Genomic DNA, 12,677 nt, shown 5'->3' on the forward strand with positions numbered 1-12,677 from the left:
GTACTTTCACAGTGCCCAGCACTCCATACAATAGTCAGGCAGACCTTGGGGATTGTTTGTACACCTGCACTGAACTGTTTGATACATTTCAGGAACTTGAAGTAGAAAGCACTGGTGTGGAAAAGATTTTCCTGTTATTCATGTTAACCAAAAGTTTTCTGGCATATCTAGAAAAGGGCAAGGAGTAAGCAAGTTTATAACACAGCATTTTTATTTCAGGAGTTAATTGTTCCTGCCTTCTTAACTACAGCAATAAAAGAAATAGGAATTTTAGTCTTTGCCATTATCCTTTATGACTTTGCCTCAATCATTTAAAAATTCTACCCCATTTCTATTATTCATAAAGATTATTATATGTGTCCCAATTAAAGAGCATGAAAAAGAGAGTGGAATAAAAACTAACATTACTTTTGTGATGCAGAACAGATTTAGCAACCAGTTTTATCCTCAGTTTTGGGCACTTCCCTATCACTGCCCACTTCTCTCTTTCTGTAGCCTGTCTGTGGCCCCCAGATCTCCCAACAGAAAGGACTATTGTTTGGCAGCAGGCATGGAACAGAGGTGTCACCGCTTCCTAGAGGGGCTATTCCAAGAGCTGAAGCTGGAACAGGGGATGCATCTGTCACTGGGCCTTAGCACAGGGTTTAAAACAGTGACACACAGCTCAGGGTGAGCTGTCGGGTCAGGACACAGCTGGGGGCCTTATACAAACAGTGGCAAAAGCCATAGAAACCCAGAATCATAGAATGGTTTGTGTTGGAAGGGACCATTAAAAAAATCACCTAATCCAACCCATCTGCCATGACTCAGGGAGATCTTTCACTTTATCAAGTTGCTCAAAACGCTGTTCAACCTGACTTTGGAACACTTCCAGGAATGGGATATCCGCAGCTTCTCAGGCCAACTTGTTCCAGAGTCTTACCACCCTCATTATAAAAAACGTTTTTCTTATGTCCAACCTGAATCTACAGTTTCAGTTTAAAACTGTTCCCTTGTCCTGTCACTACATACCCTGGTAAAATGTCTCTCCATCTTTTGTGTAAGCTCCCTTTCATTATTGAAAAGCCCATTTAAGTCTCTTCAGAGCCTTCTCTTCTCTAGGCTGAACAACCCGAACTCTCCCAGTCTATGGGTATTTTTGTGACCATCCTCTGAACTTGCTCTGACAGGTCCATGTCTTTCTTGTACTGGGGACACCAGAGTGCAATACTCTAGGAAGGGTCTTGCAAGAACACTGTGGAGGGGTAAAATCACCTCCCTCGATCTTGCTACTTTTTAAGCAGCCCAGGACACAGCTGGCATTCTGGGCTCCAAGCCCGCATTTCTGGCTCATGTCCAATTTTCTATACTCTAGTATGTCCAACTTCTTTTCCATAGGGTTTCCCTCAATCCATTCATAACCCAGTTTATACTGATGCTGGTGACTGTACTGACCCAGGAGTAAGACCCTGTAGATGACCTTGTTGAATTTCATGAGGTTGTCATGGGCCCACTTCTCTAGCATGTCAAGGTCCCTCTGAAAGGCACACTTTCCCTTCAGTAAATCAGTTGAACCACTCATCTTGGAATTAATCTGCAAATTTGCTGTGTGCACTCGATCCCACTGTCTATGTCAGCTAAAGAAGATACTAAATAGTATTGGTCCCCATATATACCCCTGAGGGACACCATTTGTTCTGTATTTGGGCATTGAGCCCTTGAAACTAAATCTTTGGACATAGATATCCAGCCAGTTCCTTATTCATCTAGTCTAGTCATCAAGCCTTTGTCTTTCTAATTTAGCAGCAAGAATATTGTGTGGAACTGTGTCGAAGGCCTTGTAGAAGTCAAGGCAGATAGATGATATTTATAGCTCTTCCCTTGTTCACTGATGGAGTCACTCCACTATAGAGGGCCACTGGGTTAGTCAGGCATGATCTGCCCTCAGTAAAGCCATGTTGTCTGTCTCTAATTGTCTCTCTGTCTTCCATATGTTTTGAAATACCTTGCAAGTGGATCTGTTCTAGGGTCTTCCCTACACAGAGGTGAGGCTGACTGGTCAGTAGCTCCCAGAGTTTTCTTTTTTACCCTTTTTTAAAATGTGCATTACTCTTTCCTTTTTCCAATCAATGGAGACTTTGACTGTTTGCTATCATCTTTCAGCTGAGATGGAGACTGGCTAAAAAGCTACATTTGCCAATTCATTCAGGCATCTAACTGAGTCACATAGACTTTGGTATGTTCACATTCCTCAGGTGATTTCAAACCTGACCTTCCCCTAGAATTGGAAGGACTTAATTCCCACAGACCCTGACAGGAGATTCAAAGATGGGTGAAAAGAGATTAACATTGAAAATTGAGGCAAAAAAATTGTTGAATACCTCAGTCTGCTCTGTGTAGGTTGTCACCAGTTTTTCTGTCTTATTTATTTAAGAAGTATATTTTCTTTAGTCTTACTTTTGTAGCCAGCATACCTGTAAAATCCTTCTTATTATTCTTTTCATCTCTTGCCAAATTCAGCCTCAAATATGTCTTAACTTTCCTAATCTCATCCCTACATTTCCAGACAGCATCCTATATTATTCCCAGGATAAATGTCCCTTGTTCTTTGCCTGTGCCTTTGCTTCTTACATTTCAGTTTATCCAGGAGGTACTTACTAAGCCATGCTGGTCTCCTGCCTTCTTTACCTGATTTCTTACATGGGGAAATCAAGAGCTACTGCACTCTAAAACAAACGTCCTTAAAGAGCTGCCAGTTTTGTTTAGATCCCTTTTCCCCAAAGGCAGTTTCCTAAGGGATCTCATCTGCTACTGGGTCTAAAGTCTAATCTAATCTGCCAGTCAACTGAAAGTTTCCTCTCCTAAAATTCAAGGTCTTGACTACTCATCTGGTGGCCCATATCCCTCAAGACTGTTAATTCCATCAGGACATAAGCACTTGATTGCATAAGCATTGCAGCCCAGGCTGACAGCAATAATGACCTCTCTAATTAGTTAATCTGTGTTATATTTGATTGGCTGCAAATGGAGACTTATAGGAATAAAATAGGAAAGGAGTATTTGAAGTGATAGTAAAGGGAGGCTTAGATGAATTTAGGGGAGAGGAGGAGAGACACATATAAGGAGACCATCCAGGAGTGACATATGACATCAGAGATCTAATAGCATCAGATGTAAGCTCATAACTGCTTTTACAGGTAGAGTCTGGTAGAACATGTTTGTGAAACAAAGAACACATTAAGATTTCTGGGTATAAAAGAAAAAAAATATATATTTGTAAGAGGAAAAAAGAGATAGAAAAATGAGTATTTGAAGCCTCTGTGGTAACTTGAAGTGTATGTCCTCTGAGCTTTGTGGTATGTGTTTATGTTCTAAATTCCAATCTGTTCATGTATTGAAAACAAGCTCTCATTTCACTACTTCAAATGGTCCAATAGCCTGTAGCTTACAAGGAAAAAACTCGTCACTGAGCACTGTGGTTTCTCAGGCTGTTAGTTGACTTGATTGAATGAACTAGGCAACATGAATTCTTACTGTACAATGGATGGTTGTTCCATATATTGTATGTCCATCAGGCTGACCTAAACGTCACTGAATGTCTTAGTGTTTCTCATCAAGAACCTGTGAATAAGGAGATAGGTGAATGATGTGCATGCTGTACCTCAGGATTCAGTTAGGATGCCTCTTTCTTTGACTGAACCACTAAGGAAAAAGCAGTTCTGCTGCATCTTAGATATTACACTTTTTTTTCTGCAAAAACACCTGTATGTTATCTGAAAATTTTTTTATGAAACAGTGAACTGGAAAGACTGGTTTCTTCTATTTTTCTGGTCTAAGATGTCTGAAAGCAAACAGAATGCCTCCTTCTGAAATTTCTGGTGTATTCTGTAATTCTGTTCTGGTGTATTCATCTACATTACTGCTTTTGTCAAGCCTTGGCATTTTTCCAGAGCTTCTAGCTGAGCTAGGTTGGAATGAGCTCACCAATATGATTTTCTAATTGATAGACAGCCACTTTAGAACTCTTAATATTCAAAGTAGACTACTTTTCTGCTTGGCATGATGAAAAAAATTGGTTTTGGCTCAGGGAAGCTCTTCCCAGTGTCTGTAAATAATTGATGGAAGGGAGTGAAAAAAGGTCGAGGCAGACTCTTCTCGGGGGTATCCAATGACAGGACAAGATGTAGTGGATAAAGCCAAAATATGTGAAATATTTTAAGATAAGATAGTGTTCCCTTTTAATGTGAGGGTGGTCAGGTGGTGAAACGTGCCCACAGTGCACATGTTTCCATCTTTGGAGATACTCAAAACCAGATTGGACAGAGACATGAGAAAACTCTTTTTGAACCTTTTTTGGGCAGGGAAGTCTAGAGGAACCTCAGAAATTTTTATCCAAAATCAACCATTCAGGAAATCTTAAGATTCTTTCCTCTTATTTAATTCCTTAAAACTTTTAACATAGAATATATGGCAGGTGATACTTATACATTTCTCTGGAATGTGAGGAGTAAAAAAGGGAGTTTTCAAGTAGGTAAGAACCAAATAATTTAATATTTAACTGATCATATAGAGATAGAAGAACTTTATATTAGTTTTCCGGATGCTGTTCATGATTACAGGTTGCAATTTGCAACTATGACGCTAATGTTTAAACAGGTAGTAAAATACAAAACCACAAATACAATTTGTACTGTGTATTTTCATTACCCTCTCCTTTTGTTTGTAACTGTACAGAAAGCTCTTAAATTTTGGGGGAACTGTATGGAAAGTCAACAGTACTTGTGGAAGCTGATCTATATGTATTAAAGAAGTTCTACCTGTTTCGCAGTTAAAGCACTGTGTGTGACTTATATTGTTAAAACAAATAGTTTACAGAAAAGAGCCATGCATGATTTGGTTTTGTAATATCAATGGGAATATTTGGATTTGGTTATTGAGAAAAATGTTTTTGTTTGTAAAACAACAGAAAGAAGTTCAGCATTGACTAACTTATCTTTATACGGTCTCTTAAAAGCATATATTAGCTTTTCTTTTTTCTTTTTCCCCTGAGAATCCTAGAAATTATCTTGGTTTTTGTAGCATAGTGAAAAAAAAGTGGTCATTTTGAAAAAGACTGTTTGGGGTTTTGCCTTTTGATAGTAACAATTATTTTTCTTCCCATGAGAAACATACAGTGAACTGGTTTTTGAATCCTTATTGATAAAATACTCAGGCTTTTCAAAAGATAAAGTTTCTTCATTATATCCATTTTATTTCATGAGACATGGAAATTATACCCCAAAAATCAATAACATAGAACATTAAAAATTCTAAAGAAAACACTGTAAATACAGTGTTTTAAAGGGCGAAATTTGCCTTTTGTTGGGCAAACAATACCTGTGCCTTACAGAACAGAATTATATTACTGATTCTCGATTAAATGATTTGTTTATTATTTAAGAACAATTCCCTTTATCAAATTAGAACTATGAAGATATATTTGAATGTTTTAATACCTGAAATCAATATTGATCAAAGTAGATAAAAGCCAGTATAGTTCATCTTTTATAGCCTCTTGTCCTGAAAACTACTTGCAAATATATGTCAAATTCATTTTTCTCTTCAGTGAAAGTAATAGCAGTATATGACTTTTGAAGTACAATGAGACTCCTTCTATTGAAGCAAATTAAGAAATTTTGCTCTGCAAACTTTGAAATTATTAACAAATTGTTATATTTGGATTTATAGAACCTTATCATATTCATGTTGTGAATAAAAATAGATATATTTATCTAATTCCTGAAGATAACTTCTTTACAAGAAGATGTAATTTAGATTTTGGTCCAGTTTTTCTCTTTTGTTTTATCACTAACAGATCTTTAAAAGAGAATACCAAAAAGAGAAAGAACATGATGAAAATAGGATACTTCATAGTGCTTTTGACCTCCTACCCTCTTTCTTAGAGTGTACTGAATATGCTGCCTGGTGCATTTCATCCCAAACACTGAAGTACCTACTAGTTTCACACATATGAAAAGATGACCTTCTAATCCTCAAGCTTAAGGAAATTTACATTTCATGTTTAATAATTTGTGCTGTTGCTACAGCTTAAAGAAGATCCAGAGATGATTCTGTCAGTATCTGCTAAACCGGATGATTCTCCAAGTGATACTGTGATCTAGAATAAGTCTTTTTGCTGTTGCTCAAATAAATGGTGGGAGAAGAAGCTGAATATAACTTATTCATAGTACAATCTGATACAATTGCCAGGAAAAGAAAAGCTACGCACAGAAAAATATAATGGATTTTATTTCTAGTTTTGTTTATTTTTTAAAAAGAAATAGTTGGAACAGATTAGGCTAAGTTTTTGATTTTCATTCTACCACCATGTCAACACTTTTTTTTCCACCCATCCAGATGCACATGTACAACAGGGTGGACGGGACCAGACTGCAATGAAGATATAAATGAATGTGAATCTGAACCATGCCTGAATGGAGCCACCTGTTACGAGTCTGTGAAGCCGGGGCAGTTTGTGTGCATTTGTCCTCCATTTTATACAGGCGATTTCTGCCACCAGCGCTTCAGTCCTTGTGAACTGCCTTACAATCCATGTATAAACAACTCAACCTGTTTGGCACAAGTGGATGGAAATCCAATGTGCATTTGCAAAACAGGTAAGGACTGGCATAGTTAACATCTTCCATTGTCTGTTGTGCTGCAGAAAAGTTGCAAATATGTGTTGAATTTATTGTTCACTACAGTTTAAGCAGCAAAATGTACTTTTCAAAGCATGTAAACCCATCAAGAATTACAACAGGTTTATCGGTTGTGCTAAAAGACTGATAAGATAGCTGTCAGTTTGCCTATTATTGATTTCTTATATTACGATACTTGTTAAATCTATGGTGGTTTAGATTCAGGATACTATTTCTGAGTCAATTGTTACAATGGCATAGAGACAGAGATAGACATACACCTGGTCAGCAGAGCTGACAAACTAAATTGATGAAACAATTGACAGGCAATAGTAGACAAAATGTGCAAATTGTTAAAAATACTGGAAGAAGTTGGAAATGGTTTCTTTTCCTGCTGAGCTGTCAGGAAGGCCTGGCACATCAGGGAAGTAATCTTTCTTTGCCTAATGGATACAGTGGATTGCTCTCCGTATGCATAACAAGTGAAAACACAACAGTTGCTGACAGCTTTTCTGGACCATTGCTTAAAAGACACAATCTTTCCATCGATATTCAAGAATTGCTAAGATAGAACGGAGCAACAGTCTAACTGTGCAGAACATCACTGTGATTCTGCGTAGGAATTGTAGAGCACATGAACTAACTAAAACTGCAGTGAAATTTTAGAAAACTTAAGTAGGGGAGTACAATTCAGAATTTAGGCAGAATTTTGAAGTCATCATTTTTATGCCTACAGAAGGTAGGGGTGTCTTGGGTACTGAGGATACCATATACATTAATTGCAGTGTTACATGTCATTTACTGAGCTACAAAGATATGGACCTAATACCTAGGAATCAGGAGTATGTAATACCTTGGGTTTTTATACTATTAAGGTAAAGGCCACCACAAGCTGCTGAGTTAAAAAAAGAAGTCTCTGGGGAGGTACGCAAGTTGCTTATTGAAGCAGCTTTAAAAAACCTGCTTTTTAAAAACAGCTTTTGACTCAATGTATTGATTTTTGAAACCTTTTCCAGAAATGATCTGTAGAGAGACATGTAGTTCAGGTCTTTTTTTAACGTTCTTCAGAAAAGTCGTCTTTTCCAAACATTTTTGTGCAGTTACTGAAGAATCAAAAAAACTTGCAGTCAAAATTCTTGAGGAGCTTTGATGGAATCTTCAAGAATCTTGAAGCTTTCAGCTAGGAATATTCAGGGAGGTAGCAGGGGAGTTATGTGAATCAGTTACATGCATTGCTAACAAATCTTGGAAAGTGGAAAATTCAGCATTGAAAAGGGATTAAAGGTATAATTCATGAAATAAGTTAATCATTCATGCTAGGAAAAATACAACAATTTATTCAGGACTCTTATTAAAAAAAAGAGAGTAAAATAAAGAATTTTAATTGAAAGGAGTTTGAGGAAATCTAATTCTTCAGTCGTCCTTTTTTCTATTATTTATCTATATTTGTCTGCCATGTACCTCCCTTTTTCTCCTGATAAAATTGTTAGGATCATAGATCTGATACAAAGGGCAATCACATTGACATAGCTAGATTACTCCAAGACACCTGATTTAGTAGCAAATGGTATGTGGATTAAACAATTTGCCAGTAGTTAACAGTTAGAAAGTATGAAACTGGTTTAGCAGGATTCACAAAATGTAGCCATGCTTACCAAATTCTAATGATTATCTATAGAATACCATACCTGAGATGGGTACAAGAGGACTATAAGTCATGCTATTGACAGTAGTGCCTATTTAGAGGGAAAAAAGGCTATCCACTGATTAAAGGGAGCTGGATTAGGTCAGAGAAGACAAAAGCTGAGAGAATATAAATTGGGCAGAATCAAAGTTGATGAAAGCTGTTAGCCTAGGACAGAATTAGCACAGAAAACTGGCAGGAAGATAATGAAGTCATGATTAGTTGTAGTATAAAATTAAAAAGTGCATCTTTGTTCTTTTATGTATGTTAGGGAACTACAGTTGTCTGTTCTTACTTTAAAGACTCGTAGAATTTGATAAATAGCATTAACGTAAAACTTCCTCTTGAGCTGTCTGCCCTAGATATAGAGGGTTTCTTCCTGCAAGGAGATAGATGATTTGTGTAACAAACTGGGCTCTCATATAATAGATTCTGGAACAGTGATAGACCATGACTTGAAGTTAAATTGTCCACACAAGCAAGTTAAACAGTTTAAAATATTATGATCTCTACAATTTTAGGGTGTTATGTTGATGGTTGCAAGAATGTTGTAGGGGAGGCCATTATTGCAAAAGTTTAAGAATCACTTTAGTAGAGCAAGTTTCTGAAGATGTGGACAGAAAACATCTCTTCTTATGACCTATGCCAGTAACAGATAAGCGAGAGTTTGATCAAGGCAATTGGAATGACATGGGGTTTTGAGTTATGTATATAGCCAGCACTGAGTCTTCTGAAATGCTACATATTGAATGCAAAAAATAGAGAGAGGGAATGGAAAACTTAGGGCAAATAGTGGAATCTTGCTGCTTAATTTATCAACATGTTTTTCTGTTCTTAAGGAATTCCATTATTGGAATTAATAATAGAAATGGAACTTTAGTGTAACAGAAGAGCAAGGTCGCAAATGTGAGCAAAACTATAGAATTTAAATAATATTGAAATATTTGTAGTTGAGCCTGGGCAACTATTCATAAATTCCCCAAAAAGTCTACATGCAAAAGATCCAAACATATATATCTAAGTGAATTAGACTGTAAATAGAGTATGGACATTAGACCATGTTGTTCTAGATAATGTCAAGAACAAAAGTGTTAGTTTTGTAAAGACAACACAAAGGAAAGACAGGGCAGTTTGGCAAAAATAGTTCAGCATTCTGAGAACAATTTTGTTCCAAACCAAGACAAATTACTGAAAAAGATGTATTCAGAATGAGGAAAAACTGTTAGAGGATATGCAACTACACAGTGCAAGATCAGCTCTCTGGCTAGGACTGTTGAAGAACAAGCTTAATTCATGATGAAATGGGAGATAAAAGGTAACAATTTTCACAAAGTGTGAAACCTGGAGAATTACAAGCACATAAATATTAGAGAAAATAACAAGATAAAGAAATAAACTATGGGCCAGAAAATATCTAGTGTTTTCTATTAAAAGACTTTTATAACAGTGATTTATTCTTCTACAAGAACTGAGTAGATATATCTAGGAGCTAAAACAAGGCAAGATTAGTAGCAAAGCAGATATAGTTGTTGCCGACACAAAAACAGGAAAGGAAGGGCAAGGTTGTTGAATTAAGGCAGTTCTTAGAATTCCTGTTTCTTAAAAGGCAGAAATGAATCTCTCTCTAGAATTAGATGTAGATCTTCCTTCATTAGTCCAAGTAATATGGATAGGATAAGCTCATTATCTTTATGCAGCCTCTTTATTACAATGGAAGCAATTTTCTGTTTACCTGTTAGGTTGGGATGGAAAAATTATCAGGAAACACTATACATTATACATTGCATACATAGAGAGAGAGTGTTCATACCAAAGCTTTATGCATTCTTTTCAAAAATATGGATTATTTGGTCAGCCTCTGTGTTAACTCAATAACATTTTAATGAGTTATGATACTCAGAAGGGAAATTAGATCAAAGAAATAATGTATGTATTTTTTGAAACAAATACACTAGAAATATCTGGATTAATTTGACCAGATGTAGATGTCCACAGTATTACATTAAGGAGCTATTATTTTCTGAGGTTACTAATTTCACTCAAATGCAGGTTATTCATTTTGCTCAAACATACAACATCAAATGGCTAATGCTATAGAATTGTTTGTCACTCTGCTGACTATTTAGGCAGCTTAGGACAATTCTATCAGACAGTAGACAGGCTGAATTTTTTACCAGTTACCTGTTGCTGGATTATTATTGCTGTAAGGATTTTTTTTTTTTTTAATCTATATAGTTCAGGGAAGCACAGTTTTTGAGAGATGTAAAAAGAACGGAGAGTAGCAACTTATGTTATTACAGCACATAAGTACTCAAAAGCTTTGTCATCTTATTTGTGCTCATTGCAACTTTAAAGATATAAAGCTAGAAGTTGAGAACCTGAAAAAACTGGTTTATGCAAAAGGAATTGCAAGGGTCTCAACGTTGCAACCACCAGTTTTAGGGTGTAGGGAAATGATGTGTCATGTTCCAGGAAAATTTGTTAAAGATATCTAGGAAGACCACTGTGTTATATCTAAGCAGAAAAAGTCTGTACTGGTATTAGCCATAATATTTTTCTTTATCCTCCAAGTACTCCTTCTAAATTCTGGAGTCCTTGTTTTTAAAAAGTTCTTTCCAGGACTTTTTAACCTCTTATCAGACTACTGTCAATACCTTTGTCCCATGACACCTTGTTTTTTATGCCCTTTGTTCTAGCATGCAGGGACTATTTTTATTTGATCTGTAGCATGTTAGAGCTAGAAGATTGAACCGAGGCAAAATATCTTTCAGTCCGTGTCTGAAACAAGGCTAAGTGAAAATCATCATAATGCACAAACTGTTTAATACCAAGCAGAAATAATAAGTGGATGCTGAAGAACAGAAGTTATACAAATTGCAGGTTACCATTGTCAGATTCCTGAGCCCTTCAGTGCTGGTTTGTTTTTCAGACACACATACATAATTCACAGATGGAAATAGCCTTTTTACAGAGCCTAATATTTTACACACTTTTGATTTTGATATATGTTCCTACCTTTGTTGTCCTGAGTAACCCAAGCACCTGAACTAATGATTATGGGATGGCTGTGATATTTCTGCTGCTTGCAAACATTGCTTCATAAATGGTTCATGGTAAGGAGACAAATATAAATATAATCCATTATAATGTGTTAATGAATAAAATAGTAGAGAACTTACAGTGAAAGAAACCTTTTAGGATCCTGTTAGTCCTCTGTGTTACCTACAGAAGTCAATTTTGTAGTATTTCTCTGCAATGGAATAAAGAGATGAAAATGATCATAAGTATGACAGCAGATATTTAGCTTCTATACTCTTCACATTCTTTCACTTCTGAAATCTCATAGACAGAGTTGAGACATGCAGGATTCATTTACTATATTTTAGAGAAACAGAAGGAATGTCCCATCTTAAGTAACAGCATTCAAGATATTTCTAGACCTGATATCATTAAAGTCACTTTCATGTCACCTGAATGATTAGAAATATACAGAAATAAGTGTAGATTTTCTTACATAAAGTACAGTAATGGTTCTCAATTTTTCTTCATCTCTGTTATTTTCTGAAAGTCTAGAAAATGTTGTCTGTTACTTCAAAAAGTGTTAACATTTCTGAGGTGTGTTTCACTTCCTCAAAAATGCCTATACATTTTCAAAAAAAATAATAAGTGTTTCAAACTAAGTACTGTATCCCTTTGATTTAAAAAAAAAAAACGACAACATAGATGCCAGTAAGGTCTGTGAGATTCTGTTTACACCTTCAGTTGTTCTAATGTTACAGAAAAAATACAGCAAAATATGTTTAGCAAGTAAAAACCATTATACAGCAGTGAGCCTGTTATCAGGATTGTTACCAAACAAATGATATTTTCTTTTAAAAGGCGGACTATGCAATAGTGGTCAAAGATGTGGGAAAATTCTTTCAATTTGAGGACAAGTGTTTTGATCTTGTGTCTTGTGCCAGCTGCGTCCTTATTTATCTATATCAGAGACTAATGTGTACTAGCAGACGTCTTAGTTTTGAGAACAAGGACTGTGCTTTAGGGCAAAGAATGATAAGAGAAGTACATTGTGACTTGACCACATATTTGAGATACTCTTTAGTAGAAAAGATTCACCAGAAGATCCAGAGTCATGTCCAAATATGTCCACAGAAATAATTAGCATGCATTCAGGAAGTGTAATAAACGTGTAATAGAAATGTGATGAATGTGTGTTAGTTTCAGGAATATAACCTGTTCTGTTTGGTTACTGGGTGTGCAAGCTTTGTGGAGTTATCCCCTTACACCCAGCACACTGTTAGTAATGACAGCTTTTAACCTAGCAAGCTGGTTGGACA

General features: G+C 36.1%; 1 protein-coding gene across 1 annotated transcript in view; it reads left to right on the plus strand.

Annotated features, from left to right (window-relative positions):
• LOC126640159 (protein eyes shut homolog) overlaps positions 1-12,677 on the plus strand; it is a 673,551-nt gene that overhangs the window by 206,330 nt on the left and 454,544 nt on the right. Inside the window, exon 13 of the mRNA XM_050315721.1 lies at positions 6,376-6,635. Within this exon, the coding sequence (XP_050171678.1) occupies positions 6,376-6,635 (260 nt within the window). The remainder of the gene's footprint in view (positions 1-6,375; positions 6,636-12,677) is intronic.

Source organism: Myiozetetes cayanensis, unplaced genomic scaffold, assembly GCF_022539395.1.
Source record: "Myiozetetes cayanensis isolate MyiCay16 unplaced genomic scaffold, myiCay2020 scf2-11, whole genome shotgun sequence".
NCBI classification, from domain to species: Eukaryota; Metazoa; Chordata; class Aves; order Passeriformes; family Tyrannidae; genus Myiozetetes; species Myiozetetes cayanensis.